At 48.6% G+C, this 16,914-nt stretch overlaps 1 protein-coding gene across 1 annotated transcript in view; it reads left to right on the top strand.

Annotated features, from left to right (window-relative positions):
- FBN3 (fibrillin 3) overlaps nt 1–16,914 on the top strand; it is a 77,916-nt gene that overhangs the window by 54,596 nt on the left and 6,406 nt on the right. Inside the window, 31 exon segments of the mRNA XM_042479013.1 lie at nt 274–399; nt 672–794; nt 1,355–1,477; nt 1,862–1,987; nt 2,456–2,578; nt 3,106–3,228; nt 3,751–3,912; nt 3,997–4,065; nt 4,412–4,537; nt 4,825–4,950; nt 5,203–5,352; nt 5,884–5,955; nt 6,203–6,328; nt 6,509–6,634; nt 7,145–7,270; nt 8,212–8,328; nt 8,440–8,568; nt 9,031–9,150; nt 9,586–9,711; nt 9,901–10,053; nt 10,529–10,594; nt 11,440–11,565; nt 12,090–12,209; nt 12,338–12,460; nt 12,652–12,783; nt 13,553–13,678; nt 14,047–14,253; nt 15,042–15,167; nt 16,039–16,161; nt 16,406–16,522; nt 16,640–16,768. Coding sequence (XP_042334947.1) covers nt 274–399; nt 672–794; nt 1,355–1,477; nt 1,862–1,987; nt 2,456–2,578; nt 3,106–3,228; nt 3,751–3,912; nt 3,997–4,065; nt 4,412–4,537; nt 4,825–4,950; nt 5,203–5,352; nt 5,884–5,955; nt 6,203–6,328; nt 6,509–6,634; nt 7,145–7,270; nt 8,212–8,328; nt 8,440–8,568; nt 9,031–9,150; nt 9,586–9,711; nt 9,901–10,053; nt 10,529–10,594; nt 11,440–11,565; nt 12,090–12,209; nt 12,338–12,460; nt 12,652–12,783; nt 13,553–13,678; nt 14,047–14,253; nt 15,042–15,167; nt 16,039–16,161; nt 16,406–16,522; nt 16,640–16,768 — 3,867 coding nt within the window.

The following is a 16,914-nucleotide window of genomic DNA, read 5'->3' as shown; positions in this document are numbered from 1 at the left end:
TCTGATAAGCTTTATCCAGGTGGCTCAGTCTTGCCTGCACTGACTGGCAGCAGCTCCCCAGGTTTTCAGGCAAGGGGTCTCTCCCTGCCCTATTTAAGGATGTCACTGATGGAACTCAGGACCTTCTGTATGCAAAGCGAGGACTGTATTGCTGAGCCTTGTGCCGTTACAGGATCTGTAGTCGTCTGGGGCCAGGAACGTAGCGGGCCACTCAGTTTTGGAAGAAGGGAGCATTTCTGAATTGCGTCCCTTTCCTCCCTGGCCCTTTTTCAGATGTGAACGAATGCGACCTGAACCCAAACATTTGCCTGCACGGCGAGTGTGAGAACACCAAGGGTTCCTTCATCTGCCATTGCCAGCTGGGCTATTTCGTCAAGAAGGGCACGACCGGCTGCACAGGTGAGGAAGCCTTCCATGGCATCACAGGAGCTCAGCCAATCAGGCAGCAGGTCTTTAAGAGCATAGGAAGAGGATCCTGGTAACACTGTATCCGTCCAGCATTCTTCTTCTCTCCATCTTCCTTTCTCTCTCGGCCTCACAGAGATGTGGGGCAGGAAAGAGGAGAGCTTGCTAGAGGGAATCACGCCAGTGGCTCCATTTGGTGCCTCCAATTTGAAAACCAACTTTTAAAAGGAATTGTATTAATTCTGGATTCATCTCTTCTCCCACAGATATTGATGAGTGTGAAATTGGAGCCCACAACTGTGACATGCATGCTTCATGCATCAACATCCCTGGGAGTTTTCGCTGCAAATGTCGGATGGGTTGGCTTGGCGATGGCTTGAAATGCAACGGTGAGCCAGTGGGGAAAATAGTTGTTCTGTTTTATTTTGAACAGGGCTCTTGTGTCCAGCCTTTGTGGAACAGACTCCTAAGGAAGCAAGCACCTGAGGGTCATTGCCAGTGGTCAGTGATGAAGCCCAGACTCTCATGATAGTGATTCTTACAGGGTCACCTCAAGGGAAAGACCAAAACTAGAGGCAGCTGTATTGACCTAAAAACATTTCTAGCTGGTTTCATCTCCAGCAGGAGCAAGTCTTTTGTAAAGCTTGGCAAAGCTATATCCTGGCTGTGGAGGTTGTAGTCCTCCCCCAAAAGCAGATTTCCCAAGCTGGGAATGGGTACAGAATGGTATACACTTTAGTGTAAGTCTCCAAGTGGCTGAAGAGCAGGGACAATGGAAACCTCGTGTTGTCCTCCTGCGCATGTCTTGGCCCATGTTCAGCCCTCCTCATGTGCTGATAATCTGCAGGATTTCCATCAGTCAGATCTCTGCAGTGGGTCTTCTTTTTGACCAGCAGCTTTCTCTCCTCACATCTTACTCTGCTTTTCCCTCTTTGATATTTCCCCCCAGACCTGGATGAATGTGCCACCGAGGCACACAGCTGCAACCTGAATGCCAACTGCCTCAACACCCCGGGATCGTACCGCTGTGCCTGCCGGGAAGGGTTCAATGGGGATGGGTTCTCCTGCTCTGGTAAGATGGCTGAGTTGTGGGTGGGAAGGGGACAGAGGAGGAGGCTTGGAGGGTGGGTCCCATCCGGGGAAAATGGACCTCTCCTTACCTTCCCTGAGTTGCCGAGATCCAGAGGGTTAAGGGACCTTGGAGGACTGCAACCACCACAACCTTTATCAATGTTTGACCCCAGATTTCACCAGGTTTGGTGCTATTTTAGGCCCAGGAAAGGTCTTTTCTCCAATAGGAAGTGACTCAGAAGCTGATTTTTTACTCCCTCCTTCCTTGATGGGGGGCATTTGGGAGGAAAATGCTTTTTAAATAATAATTAACTGGGCCTTGAGGCCACAAAAAGATCCCTGAGGGCCAAACACTGACCTAACCCCTTGTGGTGCTCTTTCCTAGATGTGGACGAATGTGCTGACAATGTCAACCTCTGTGAGAATGGACAGTGCCTGAATGCTCCCGGCGGCTATCGCTGTGAATGTGAAATGGGCTTCAACCCAACGGAGGACAGCAAAGCCTGCCAAGGTAGAGCGAGAGACAAGTGTTGGTAAACTGAGCTGGGCTGGAACTCAGTAGGTTGGAACTTACCTCCCTCTAATGCTGTTGTTGAATGAGAACTGAGTGGCAAGTTGGTTGTAGGCTGGATTGGTATCTAAGGTGAGATGTGGGATTTAGTACTCACTACTAAGGATTATCCATGCCCACAAACTTCTATAGCAGAATCTTGCCCTTCCCATCCAGCTCAGGCAAAAGCAAACTGCTTCAACCTTTCTTAGCTGGTGTTGTCTTCCTTATCCATAACTTTTGCCACTTCCATTGCATTCTGATGTTATTTGGCCCTATGTATCCTGGGTTTCATTGATGAAATTTTTGAGGGAAGGAAGAATTCCCCCATAACAGATCTTGAACATTGCTGCGGTGGAAGCTATATTGAGGAAAGAGGTAATCACACGCATGATTTCACCCAGACTATTCCCCCACCCATCCTTACAGACATTGATGAATGCACTTTCCAAAACATCTGTGTGTTTGGCACCTGCCAGAACCTGCCCGGGATGTTCCGATGTGCTTGCGATGATGGGTACGAGCTGGACAGGAGCGGAGGCAACTGTACAGGTGAGCAAGGCATTCAGGTGAAGCCAAAGGACAGATAGACAGCCCGGGGCTATTATGTACATGAACATTTTAAAAAAAGAACTGTTTCCCCAAACCACTGTAAAAAAAAGGGGGGGTGGGGTCCAGGGAGCTGCTGGGGTGTTGACTAATGTCTTTAGTGGGCTGCGCTGGAATGGATGGTACTTGGTGGGTTTATCTTTCAAGAGTCGGGTAACTAGCCCCATCGTCCATCTTGTGCATGCAAAACCCCTTCTCAAAGCTGATCCAGTCTACCTTTGCTTTCTCCCTGGCTGCCTCTGACACATCCCCCTTCAGAGCCTGAAAAATTACTTTAACAACATTAATAATACGTTGCTGTTATTCATTGTAGGGTGGGAGGATAACCAGGGGACACTTTCTTACCCCAAGGCCTTCCAGGAGAGGGCCGCACAAACTTCCAAACAATGCCAACCAAACAAAACAGAACCAGTCATGGACAGAACTGTACTTACGCTCTCCTCCCTGCCTCCAAATTCTTCCTTCCACAGACATCAATGAATGTGCGGATCCAGTGAACTGCATCAACGGGTTGTGTGTCAACACTCCTGGGAGCTACCTATGCAACTGTCCTCAAGACTTTGAGCTGAACCCCACTGGAGTGGGCTGTGTAGGTAAGTGCAGGTGGGGGACAAATCCCTATTGCATCCTCGAAGATGGACATATGTACATGCGTGCGTGTGTGTGTGTGTGTGTGTGTGTGTGTGTGTGTGTTGTTTTACATTTCAGGTCTCTCTCTGTGAAGGTTTTGTGGTTCAATCATTAGCCTGTATCTTAAAATTTAGTTCCAACTGTCATGTGTCTATGTGCCTTCAAGTTGCCTGTTGCAATCCAAATTAGTAACTTTCCCAACCTCAGGGGCTAAGGCACCTTTACTATGATGGAAACAAAGGCATTTCCATCACTCTTAAGGTGGGGGCCGGGGAGATTTGTGCAGACTTCCAAATGCTCTTGAACCGCAATACCCATCATCCCTCACTCCTTTGACTGTATCAATGAGAGTTGGAGTCCACTATCCAACCAGATGGCCACCTTTTGCTCAGTCTTGTGCCACTGCTACTCCTCAGCCATGTTTCTCTCTCTCTCTCTCTCTCTCTCTATTTCGTTTTCTTTCTTCTTCTCTCTTGCCACCCCAGATACCCGAGTTGGTAACTGCTTCCTGGATACGCAGGACCGGGGCGATGGCGGCATCTCCTGCAGCGCTGAGATTGGCGTTGGCGTCACCCGGGCCTCGTGTTGCTGTTCCCTGGGCCGGGCCTGGGGCAACCCTTGTGAGCTGTGCCCCCCAGCCAATACCAGTGAGTCTGGGCCACGCTTGGCGGGGCTGCTGTGGAGGCAGTTGGTTTCCTTTTCCTTTGGGTAACTTCAATCTCTTCCTGCAGCGGAATACAAGACCTTGTGTCCGGGTGGTGAAGGTTTCCGTCCAAACCCCATCACAGTAATTTTGGAAGGTAAGCAGGACAGAGTGCCTCTGCTCAATGAGGATAACCTTTTGAGGGTTCTGGTGTGAGAAGCCATGTTTTGGCTACAAATGCAGCTTAAAAATGACATTTTGTGATTAGCAATCCTAAAAATATTAGCTGTAAATTACAGCTCAACCCCACAGTTGCACTGCTGCAGTACAAGATTCTGTTCAAATGTTAGGAAAATATCGCTCTTTATTTCTTAATTACAGTATATTATTCTCCAGCTGTTTAAAGTGAATTTCTTCACCTACTTCACTAAGTTGGGTGCTCCTTGTCGCCAGCCCTGATTTACCAGCTGGATGCTCTGTCTCCTTCTTTGCCCCTTTTACAGATATCGATGAGTGCCAAGAATTGCCAGGACTTTGTCAAGGAGGGAACTGTGTCAATACCTTTGGGAGCTTCCAGTGCGAATGCCCCCTGGGCTACTACCTGAACGAAGACACCCGCATTTGCGAAGGTATTGTGTGGTTGCTTTTTGGAGAGCAGAATTCCCAGAAACATTGGTGAAGACAGAGGTAGACCGTACAACAGTCCCCCTTTCTCCTCTAACCCTTTGGGGCTTTGGATCCTGTAGTGCAGTCCCCATTTTCCCCTCCTGACTTTGATGTTACCAAACATTATTGTTTTTTCCAATGAGTCACTTTGTCTTAGGATGAGTCCAAAGTAAGATAACCTCAGTTTAGCATGCTGGGTAACTCTTGGGTTTTTTCCTCCCCTGTCCCACTATCCACCTTCCCTGTTCAGACATCGACGAATGCTCCGCTCACATTGGGATCTGTGGGCCAGGGACCTGCTATAACACCTTGGGAAATTACACCTGTGTTTGCCCCCCGGAATACATGCAAGTCAACGGAGGCAACAACTGCATGGGTATGAGGATCTTAAGACTCTGCCAGGTTCATAGAGAGAGTACGGCTGTTCAGAGCACGGTCTCTCCAACTGGAATTCTCTGGGTTTAGGTGGGAAAATCTATCCATTTCTTTTTGGGTTTCCCAGTAGGCCACCTAGTTCACCATCAGGGAACAGGGCTCTGGACTTGTAGCAGTCTCTTTGGGCTTGATCTGCCATCAGGAGTCTCCTGATGTACTCAATGATCGGATCCATTGCTTGCCTCTCTTCCAGACATGAGGAAAAGCTTGTGCTACCGGAACTACAATGACACCTGTGAGAACGAGCTCTCCTTCAACATGACCAAGAAGATGTGCTGTTGTTCCTACAACATCGGCAAAGCCTGGAATAAACCATGTGAACCTTGCCCTACGCCTGCCAGCAGTAAGTAAGGCCTCCTCACTGGCAGCTCTCTGATTATAGAACACTTTCCCTTGGAGGTCCAATTTATGTCTAGTGTGTCAAATCCAAAATTCCTTTTTATTAAAGCCCTTGAGGCCTAGTTTGTTAGGTTTTCTCAAAAGGTACACAGGGATGTGAAAACCTCGCCGTTTCGATCTCACGAAGTTTTTCCAAATTCTACCCACATTTCCTTCCCATTTGTTTTTCGTTGTTTCTTTTTCCTCCCCACACCTGAAATTTGCATTTGTTTTTATGCATTATTTCCTGCACGGTGAGCGTTTATTTATGCGGATGGATGGATGGATGGATGGATGGATGTTCACACTTGCATTTTTAAGCTGCCCACACTGTAAAACCACAGATATGGTTTTGCAAGCACTTTATCTCAGAATTAGTTCAGAACCACCATGTATGCCTCCCAAATGTTCAGATGCTTGAAGTGAGGTGAGCATTTTGGGAGGTTTCTTTGCTTCCCTCATAGACTGAGCCATTGACCACCTCTTTTCCTTACAGCCGAGTACCAGATCCTCTGTGGCAACCAGGCGCCTGGATTTATCATTGACATCCACACAGGGAAACCCATTGGTATGTGAACCCTTACATCTGAGCTGGGAGGAAAATTGTGGTTCTTGAGCCTTCTCTAGCAGGATGGGTGCTCTGCAATTCTGCTCCTTCTTCCCAATACCCCGGCCAGTCTAGTTCAGTCTTGTCTACACTGACCGACAGTAGCAGCTCTTTAGGGTTTCAGAGACCCTAAGAGGAGATGCTGGGATGTGAACCCAGGTCTCTCTGGGTGCCAGGAGCCACAGAGTGACAGCCCCTTTGCCTGCAGACATCGATGAGTGCAGCGAGATCCCAGCCATCTGCACCAATGGGGTTTGCATCAACCAGATTGGCAGCTTCCGTTGTGAGTGCCCCATTGGATTCAGCTACAACAACATCCTCTTGATCTGTGAAGGTAGGACGACCAAGGACAAGGATCCCCGTGTCAGAGAGCACATGGGTGGCGTGGGGACTGGCCTCTCAAGACGAGATGCACAGACAAAGGGGCTAAGCTTACAGCAGGGGAGTGGGATGGAGCATCTTTGCATCTCTGGACGTGACTTGTCTCTCCACTTCTGTTTCTGCTGCCCCTTAGACATCGATGAGTGCAGCAGTGGAGAGAACCTTTGCCAGCGCAACGCGGATTGCCTGAACATCCCCGGCAGCTACAGATGCGAGTGCTCCTCTGGATACAAACTCTCTCCCAGCGGAGCATGTGTGGGTAAGATGGGAACCGTTCCCTCGTAACCTGGATGCAGAAGTCCTCGGTCAGTGGGATTAGATGTAGGACCAGCATTGTAGGTGTAGGGTGAAGCAACCCTGGAGAGTATCTTAATTTGCTGGAGTTAGGGTTACAGCACTTTGATCCCAGGTTGACTGCCGTGGCTCTGTCCTTTAGAATCCTGGGATTTGTAGTTTGGCAAGGGACTTGGAATGCACTCCCAGAGAGCAGTAGTTTGGGGAAGGTCAGTAGAGAAACTACTAATACTGGATTTGCATAGGATGGGGGAGTAGCAGTTAAAAGTGGTTCCATTCGTGTACGCTTGCAAATGTACTGTGTGGCCTCTCTTGGACTGGTCAGTACCACTGAGCAGGAGAGGGAAAAATGTGGATCCTGGCCCACTGACCCTTCTCTCCCCCCTGAAAGAAATCTCTTTTGCTGCAAGCCCCCGACAGAACATTTGCCCACCTTCTTTTCTGTTTGTTTTCTGTCTTTGGCTTTTGTTCCCAGGTCGCAATGAATGTCAGGAAATCCCAAATGTCTGTAGCCACGGCGACTGTGTTGACACAGAAGGGAGCTACCTTTGCATCTGCTTCAACGGGTTCAAGGCCACTGGCGATCTGACCATGTGCATGGGTACGTGTGCCACATTTTCCTTGGCATGTTGACACCTGCCGGCCCAAAGCCAGAGGTCAGTCTGGTTACAAGGCCCCACTGAGCCACAAAAGTCCCAAGATAATCTTGGAATGGTCACTCTTGCACAACCTGACCTACCTGACAAGGTTGTTGTAAGGAGAAAAAGAAGAGAGGAGGGGAGAATTCTGTATTTCGCTTTGAGTAGCAGTAGTTCCCAATCACCGGAGGAGAACAGAAACTGTCTTGATGGAACTCCAGGGTTTAACAACAGTAACCCCCATAGATTATCCATCTTTGACTTTTTCTGGCAGACTAGTAGCAAAAATTTGGAGTGAGGGCAGAAAGCCTTGCCCTTGCTCTAAAATAATTTTGACATATTTGCTATCCTTCTGAATTAGTTTTGTCATGTCTTGAAGTGATTGATTGGTTGTGAGAGATTATTCTGTTGGCTTCACATTAAAGATCCCTGTACAGTGTTGGTTAATATATGTGAAATGCTTTGGATCTTTAAAAGAGGCCCACATAATTTTTCAGATTTTATATTCAATTCTGTCTCCACATTATAAATGCTTTTGGAATGGGCTCTTCTAGAACATGGCCCAAAAACCCCCCCAAAAAACTATGGATGCTGACCATGAAAACCTTCTACTTCGCTTTTGGTTCTGTTTTTTATGTATAAAAATATGAGATGGAAGAACATCCCAGGTATGAATATGACTCTCCAGGTAGCCTTAAACCCACTACTTCCACCCAAACATCACCTTCCCATGTGTAAGGAGGAGAGCATAGTTGTGGTCTACCTCTCAAGGTTGTCATAAAAGATGCCAAACATGTAATATTCAGGTTTGAAAACGCTACTGCCCACTTTCCGTCTGATGTAATAGTTACCTTCATCTTTTTATTCTGCTTTTGTGACTATGTGTACCCAATCCCACTCACAGACATTGATGAATGTGACCGCCAGCCCTGTGGGAATGGCACATGCAAGAACACAGTTGGCTCCTACAACTGCCTCTGTTTCCCTGGCTTTGAGCTGACCCACAACAACGACTGTATGGGTAAGGAAGCCGCAGTGGCCTGGGCCGGGTGAGGAGGAAGGGAGGGCTGGCCAAGGTCCAGGGGAATGGCCAGCCGGCTTCTCCCATGCCCCAACATGCCCTTCCCCACAGATGTGGACGAGTGTTCCTCGCTAGCGGGGCAGGTGTGCCGTAACGGACAGTGCATCAACAACATTGGCTCCTTCCGGTGCCTCTGCCAAGAAGGCTATGACCACACGCCGGATGGCAAGAACTGCGTAGGTGGGTGCCCTTTTCCTGGACTTCAGTGCCTAGAATTTCTAGCTGGCTTGGTTACTGAGGGTTTCTGGGAATCACAATTTCCCCAAAAAGTAACTTCTCCAGGCTCTGGTCCTAGCAGGGTGACAGGGGGTCTGGCTCAGCCCTGGGACAAAGGGGAGAAAAGGCTTCTTTTTTCTTCATTCTGCTGAATTGACTTTCCTCTCTCATGAATTGCCCCAACCTTTTTCTTCCTTCTGAACTACCCCAATGTTTCTCTCCTCCTTTAATTGCCCCAACCTGTTTGTAGGGCCCACCTGATTCCTAGATCTCCAGCTACTGATGGAGTGAATTCTCTGAAACCTCCCCCCCCCCAAAAAAAAAAATTAGGAGCAAAGGGAGAGGTGTGAAGCCTCCTTGGGGTGCTGAGCTGCTTATTCCTTTGGGGGGCATGGTGGCAATCCCTTTCTTCTCCCTCCCTTGCAGACATCAATGAGTGCATCAGCCTCCCAGGAACCTGTTCTCCAGGGACCTGCCAGAACTTGGAGGGCTCCTTCCGATGCATCTGCCCACCAGGATATGAGGTGCAGAACGACAACTGCATTGGTAAGGGGAAGGGGTGCACTCTGCACTTGCTTACACTCACACCCGCCAGCAGAGACAGCTGTAACTTCTGTATCTATGAATCTGTTTGGGGTTCGAGCTTGATCTCTAAAAGGGGTTTCTGAAGAATAAAACCTGGAATGCGTTATCTGGCATGACTGTAGCTTCTTTTGAAGACACCAGCCAGCAGCCGGCACACATTGAGACATGGAGGGTGCTTTGTAGGTGCCCAAAGAGGGGCCAGATATCAGTGACAGCCCTGTTTCTATTTTAGCTGTAGCAGTTGCTTGGACATGTTCGGGTGTTAAACCTTGGAATTCTGGGGAGGAAGAGCCTGAATTAAATAGGGGCAAAAGAGGCTGTGTTCTGCCTGGCCAGGGCCTTCCACCCTCCCCTTGTTCTGTGGGGCTTGACCTGTCATCTGTGGTGGGGTTGCAGATATCAATGAATGCGAGGAGGAGCCAAACATCTGTCTTTTTGGCACCTGCACCAATGCGCCCGGGAGCTTCCAGTGCATCTGCCCACCAGGCTTCGTGCTCTCCGATAATGGTCGACGGTGCTTCGGTGAGTATCACTCGGCAGGCTGCCCCACAGGGCTGGATCCAGTGTTCTACACTGGCACCCCAGATTTGTATAAAAGGCATTTATTGCCTATTTAATTTTTTGACCCTGTTCCCTTCCATTCCTTGCCATTAAAGTATAATTTGCCCTTTTCACACACCTTGCCTCACTTTGGTATCCTGCCTTTTGTAGACACCCGCCAGAGTTTCTGCTTCACCCGCTTTGACAACGGGAAGTGCTCTGTCCCCAAAGCTTTCAACACCACAAAAGCTCGGTGCTGCTGCAGCAAGATGCCCGGAGAAGGCTGGGGAGACCCCTGCGAGTTGTGCCCGCAGGAGGGGAATGGTAGGTACTTTGATGTCTGTCCTTGGGGGTCTGGCACTGAGAAAGAGAGAAATGCAGGCTGCTTGGATCTTTGGAAAGAGTGTGTCCTGGGGCCAGGCACTTTTCATAAGAGGCTTGCTAAAGATCTACATATTAAAATGGAATATTGCTGGTATTTTTGGTCTTGCTATTGTGTGCATTTCGACCATAAGGCAAACCTGTCATAAAGTTTTCTTGGCAAAAAGTACTCCAAGCCTCTGAGGCTGAGAGCGCATGACTTGCCCAAAGTCACCCAGTGTATTTCCACAGCTGAGCAGAGATTTGAATCCTGGTCATACTCTGCTCTTCTGCCCCACACTTTGTCTGATCTGAATTCACCTGATATCCCCACAGCTGGGGCATTGTCCTCCAGTATCTGAACAGCAGCATTTATTAATATACTTGTTTGTAGCTTAGAAAGAGAAGGTGATTATCGACTTTCTGTTCTGCTGTGCAGTTGCTTTCCAGGAGCTGTGCCCATATGGTCATGGGGCTATTCCAGGACCAGGAGATACCAGAGAAGGTAAGCGTGCATTTTTTCTCCTTTCTGTGTAAATAAAGGAGGCTTTGTTGGTGAGATTTGTTTTCAGATTTACATCATGAAATTCTACTAGGAGAAAGAGACGAAGGGCCCAAACAGACAGGCCAAAATAAAGCTGCTTCGGATCACTTTGGAGATATGCAATTGAAATGATGCATGTGTCCTAAGAGGCCGGAAGCTGTGCTAAAGCTATGCTCCAGTACTAAGGACTGGAGCGCGGCTTTGGCGCCGCTTCTACCCTCTGCAGATGCATGTGTCATTTAAACAGCATACTTCCAAAGTGACCCAAAGCAGCTTTATTTTGGCCTGTCTGTTCGGGCCCTAAGAGACTCTCCATAAAATGTGGGGTGGGGACTCTTCAAGTCTCAGGTTTTGCTCCAGTCCAGGTTGATTATATTTTGGAGAACTGAGTGACTTTTTGCCCATCTTGAAGAATTCCCAGATATTCCAAGGACTTTTCCTTCCCATTCCCCCAGTCAGTTTAAAATAATCCACTCTTTCCCAAAATGTACCTCTCTATGACTGTGTTGCACCGGAACTAAATGTGGCTTGTGATCAGGGGAAGGAGAAAGACCCAAGGGAGAGGAAGGGAGGGAAACCTGGGGTAGTTCCAGAAAGAGTTTGGATGCAAAACTGTGCATACGCAGGTAGAGTCAAAACCAAAAAAGCTGGGAAGCCTTAATACTTCCAGGGTCTTTTTTTACCTTTCTGGATAAACCCTGACTTTCTTCTGGGTACAAGATAAACTGGTACAAAGATGGGCTAGGAATGGAACGGGACAACATCTTTTGCCTTCCTTATTGGGCTCCTTCTGTTTCCCCTTTCAGATGTGAATGAGTGCTCTGAGAACCCAGGCATTTGCATCAATGGGGCATGCATTAACACTGATGGATCGTTTCGCTGTGAGTGCCCTTTTGGGTACAACCTCGACTACACCGGAGTGAACTGTGTGGGTAAGTGTTTGGGTTGCTGTCCCATGGCAAGAAGGCTGTTGTTTTATATTCTGTTCCCTGTTACCATTAGTATTCCTGGGGATGTGGTGGGCAGACAGGCTTGGAGAGGCATCTGGCTCTGTTGCCAAATCCAAACACGGAATGATCACAGTGGTGCTGAGACCCCTGGAAGACCCCCGCATATCTCAGCACTGAAGTCATTATTGTGCATCTGGCTTTGGGATGTAGCCAGGCACTTCTCTGACCCTGCCTGCTCACCATGAAGTATAGGATGGCTATGTGAGGTGGCTTCAGGGTTTTTTCAGTTAGTTTGGCAGGGGGCTTTGGACACTGCAGAAGGAGGAAGGGAATACTGGCCTCCTTAATTCAATCTCGGCCAGTGTAATTCATATCCAGCCTCTGGCGTACACCCCGCACTGGGTCTCACTTTGGAGTAGACAAATCCAGGATTACCCCAGTGGCGCAAGACAGACATGTTTGTTAATGATCCCTTGTGCCCTCTTGCTCTCTCCTGTCCTGGGCAGACACAGACGAATGTTCCATTGGAAACCCATGTGGGAACGGGACTTGCACCAACGTGGTCGGGGGCTTTGAGTGTGTGTGCGACGAAGGGTTTGAGCCGGGGCCAATGATGACCTGTGAAGGTAACGGGGTTAAGCACTACTTTTGGGACGGCTGGTGCTGGCTAATTTCCACTTTCTGTATGTGCACCCCAAGGCTCAGTGAAATGACCCAAATGTCTCTCCCCTTCCCTGCCATCTCTGCCTTCCAGATATCAACGAGTGTGCCTTGAACCCTTTGCTCTGTGCCTTTCGGTGCATCAACACCCTCGGCTCCTATGACTGCACCTGCCCTTCCGGATACACTTTGCGGGATGACCGGAGGATGTGCAAAGGTAAGGAGCCTTGTGCAGGCTTACCTGACTAAGCCCAGAAAGTATGGCCCACAAAGGAGAGGCTCTCCCACACAACTCTCTCTCCCCTTCCCTGAAAGCAAGTTTCCAGTCTCAGAAACATGAAATATGTAAGCATAAGCATATCTCCTTCTCCATTTTGCACCCGGCTTCTTTTCCCTGTCTTACTACAGACCTGGACGAATGTGTTGAAGGGATGCATGACTGCGAATCTCATGGGATGATGTGCAAGAACCTCATTGGGACTTTTGCTTGCATCTGCCCGCCTGGGATGCAGCGCAGGCATGATGGCGAAGGCTGTACAGGTGATACAAATGCTGTTGTTTGTTTTGTTTTTAAATCAGGTTTCTAGTTGTCATGTTTGTACAGGAGGTAAAAACCACGTAGATGGGCCCTGTTGAAACCTCTGGATCCAGAGGGAGACTGAGTTGTAGGAAATTACTCAGAGCCTTATATTAATTGCTTGGATGGAGTGGTATAGCAAGGGTGATGTTTTTGTTTTACTGTGTGTTACGTTTGTATATTATTCCTCTAGAGATCTGAGAGCAATGTACACAGGTGTTTTATACGTGCACACACATTTTATCCTCAGAATATCTTTTGAGGTAGGTTAGACAGCGAGCGTTGGAAACCTGTTGGTTTAGTCCCAAGTAGATTAGGTCCATTAAAGGTCTTGTTTAATAGAGAATATGTGGGTAAATCCCATTGACTAAATGGTGACACACTCGTTGAGGCTAAAACAGAATTTAAGTGCACAGTCCGTAGTCCTGAGAGAGTGCGACTTTTCCAAGTTCAACCAGTGAGTTTCCGTGGCTCAAAAGGGATTTCAATCCTGGTGTCCTGGAGTCCTTGTCCCATGCTCAAACCACAACACCATGCTGGCTCTCAGAGTTCTCATTTGGGGACACAGGGAAGGTTTTCCATGGGAAATTTTGGGCCTGTCTGTGGTCAGAGAGAGCAGCCCTCCACCAAACTGGGGATGTCCTCACTCCACCTCTTTGCCACATACCTGTGGGAGACATGAAATCCCCTCATATACATATACACCAACTGTCACTGATGCTTCCTCTCCAGATGAGAACGAATGCCGCACAAAGCCTGGGATCTGCCCCAATGGGCGCTGCGTGAACTCAGTGGGCAGCTACCACTGTGACTGCAATGAAGGCTTCCAGAGCAGCCCCTCTGGCACCGAGTGCCTGGGTAAGCCACCTTCCCTGGATCATGCCCTTAGTGGCAGCTCATGGGGTGCCCCTTCTTGACATGTTCCGGCAGCAACCAGGGGAGGGATTGAGGCCATGGGGTGAAAACTGACCCCTGCATCTTCCCCAGTCCTGCCTCTGGGTCTGTCAACCCAACTGATGCAGAAAACACTGGAGAGGAGGTCAGACGTGGCTGGAAGAGCCCATTTACTGTTAGCTTCATCTCAGGTTCACCAGGCCATGCCCTGAAGAGAGTGACCAGTCCCTGCTAGCCCTTGCCCTGCCTGCACTTTGCCCTCATGAAGCATCCGAGGGGACAGTGAGTGGTCACTCTGAGCACCTCCTGCCTTTCCCCCCTTCCATCCCCAGACACCCGCCAAGGGTTCTGCTTCACGGAAGTGCTCCAGACCATGTGCCAGATGTCCTCCACCAACCGGCACCAGGTCACCAAATCGGAGTGCTGCTGCAACGGAGGGCGAGGCTGGGGTCCCCAGTGCGAACTCTGCCCTTTTCCAGGCACCGGCCCTTACAAGAAGATGTGTCCGCATGGGCTGGGTTACACAACTGATGGGAGAGGTAAGTAAGGGAAGGGCCAGAATGAGTTGTTTGCCTCAGGCAGCAGCTGCTAGGTGGGGATGGCAGGAAAAGCATCTCTCCACTCCACGCGTGGTACTGTTTCCTTGCCTTGGTTGGCTTCAGAATAATCCTCCCTTTCTCTAGAGGGTATTCAGCCTTAGTAGTACCCCATCTTTTCTTTTGCACTAGTGGAGAAGGGTCAAGGAATGACTGGAATACCAAGCAGGCATCATACAATGCCAGTCCAAAAAGTGGCTACCAACACGTTTCCAGTCTGAATGAGAGGTTCCAGTGATGACATTTAAAGCCCTAAACAGCTTGGGCCCCCCAAATGTGAAGAAACCCCTCTCCCTAGATGTGTCTGTCTGAGGATTGAGGTCTATGGGCGGGTGGGTGGGGGTCCTCCCTATCTCTAGAGGGCCCTCTCATCTGTGGCACCCCAGTTGTGGAAAGCCCTCCCTTTAGAGGCCCAGTTGTCATCAACACAGGTTTCCTTTGAGCACCAAGTAAAAATACAGCCGTTCTTCAAAGCCTGTGGGCCTCACTGGTTTAGTTCCAGTGCTGTACACAGATAATTTTCTACACTCTAATAATCTTTGCAACATGTTTTAACCTGTCGATGTGTTTATTGTATTTTCAGTCTGTTTATATTATTTCTATTGTTTTAAATTGTTTTAACCTGAGATATTTTGCTATAAAGCAGGATGGAAATATCACCATCCCAGTTGTTCTTAATAGAGAATTTAATTTTTCTTCTTCTTTCTCTTTCCCTCCCACTCTCAATGGAGACATTGATGAATGCAAAGTACTGCCTAACCTTTGCAAAAATGGCCAGTGCATCAACAGCCTGGGCTCCTTCCGCTGTCATTGCCAGCTGGGCTACACCACTGACATCACTGGCACCGCTTGCCAGGGTAGGTAGGCCACCAAGGCAGGTTCAGGGCTTCGAAATAACACACAACAAATAATGTGTGGCTTGTAACTGATTCCCACCCTTTTTTCCTTCTTGCATTAAGTACAGCCTACCTGCCTTCCATTACAGTCCTAACTTAACAAGGGGTGATTATATATATTCTCTTTGGAACTCTTCTAGTTCCTTTTCTAGTTACAGACAGCCTCAGTCAAGACTGGAGGAGGAATATTACATGGTCCATGTGCTGGTTCTTGTTGCTGCCTCGTGCTCTTTCATGGGAGGTGGAGGGAGGGGAGTACATTTTGTGACACAAGATAGTGGCTTGTAGCCTACTCTCGAGCAACTATCTATGTATCTATCTCTGTGAAGATTAGTATCCTGTCCTACATCTGAAGGATCATAGAATAATAAAATGGGATAGACCCCAAGTCCCATCCAGTCCAACCCACTTCTGCCATGGAGGAAGACACAATCCAAGCCTTCCCTGTGACAGATGGCCATCCAGCTTCTGTTTTAACTGTTGTTGTTGTGCACCTTCAAGTGTTTTCCAAGAACCTCCAAAGAAGTTAGAGGTCTATTCAACAAAATTTGGTTTGATCATCTTAATGCATCTTAAAACCATAAAAAGGATTTAAAAGCTGCTAGCACTTAGAACAGGGCATTTTAAAAGCAATTAAAGCCCATTTAAAATGCATGGGCAAGTATCAACAAACGCATTTGTGCCCCAGAAGCTTTAGTAACACGTTCTACTAAAAGCATTTTGGTCCCTTGTGCCAAAGTGTGGGAGCTTGGTTTTAAGACAGTGGCCAAGAGAGCCTGGCCAGAGGGTCTACTGAGCCTTTCCTGTCAGCCTCTCGTTCTTCCGGATGCAGATCTGGACGAATGCAGCCAGTCTCCGAAGCCCTGCAATTTCATCTGCAAGAATACAGAAGGCAGCTTCCAGTGTTCGTGTCCCAGGGGTTACATTCTGCAGGAAGATGGGAAGACTTGCAAAGGTAAGCTCCCACCTGAATTAAAAAAATGTAATTTATAGGGTCATGATGCACTATAGTACTCTCACATCATAGCACTATGTAGCATGATCACCTTTGATATCACAGCATTACCTGGCATTCCTATGCAAGGAACAGCGTAAGGGGCTGGGGTGGAACTGTAGTGAGCTAGCCAATTATTTTCCAAAAGCCCCTTTCCCAGCCCTGAGCACAGGGTAACCCTGGCTTGTTTCCTTGCTGGCCGTAGACCTGGATGAATGCTCCACAAAGCAGCATAACTGCCAGTTCCTGTGTGTGAACATTATCGGGGGCTTCAACTGCAAATGCCCACCGGGATTCACCCAGCACCATTCGTCCTGCATTGGTGAGTTCTGGGACATTTGGGAAGACACCAAATTTTTTAACACTGTGGAAATGAGAAAAAGAAATTGGCTGACTTGTCCATCCCAAAAGTATGATTTCCCCCTCCCTCTTTGTGCAGATAACAACGAATGCACTTCCCAGCCCACCTTGTGTGGGGTCAAAGGACAGTGTCTGAATACCCCTGGAAGCTACAATTGCGAGTGCCAGAAAGGCTTTGCCCTTGATGTCTCTGGAAGCAGCTGCGAAGGTAAGTGGAGGAGGGTGCATGGATTCAGGACGGGACGCAGGCTGCTCCAGGCATGCTGTCCTGTGGCAAACAGGGGCCAAGGTTTCTCTCCCAGTTTCCGCTACTGTTGCTGACCTGTTTCTGCCTCTTCTGACTGAGGCTGGCGT

This window comes from Sceloporus undulatus, chromosome 7 (assembly GCF_019175285.1).
Source record: "Sceloporus undulatus isolate JIND9_A2432 ecotype Alabama chromosome 7, SceUnd_v1.1, whole genome shotgun sequence".
In the NCBI taxonomy this organism is placed as follows: domain Eukaryota; kingdom Metazoa; phylum Chordata; class Lepidosauria; order Squamata; family Phrynosomatidae; genus Sceloporus; species Sceloporus undulatus.
This window is presented reverse-complemented; position numbering and strand designations above follow the sequence as displayed.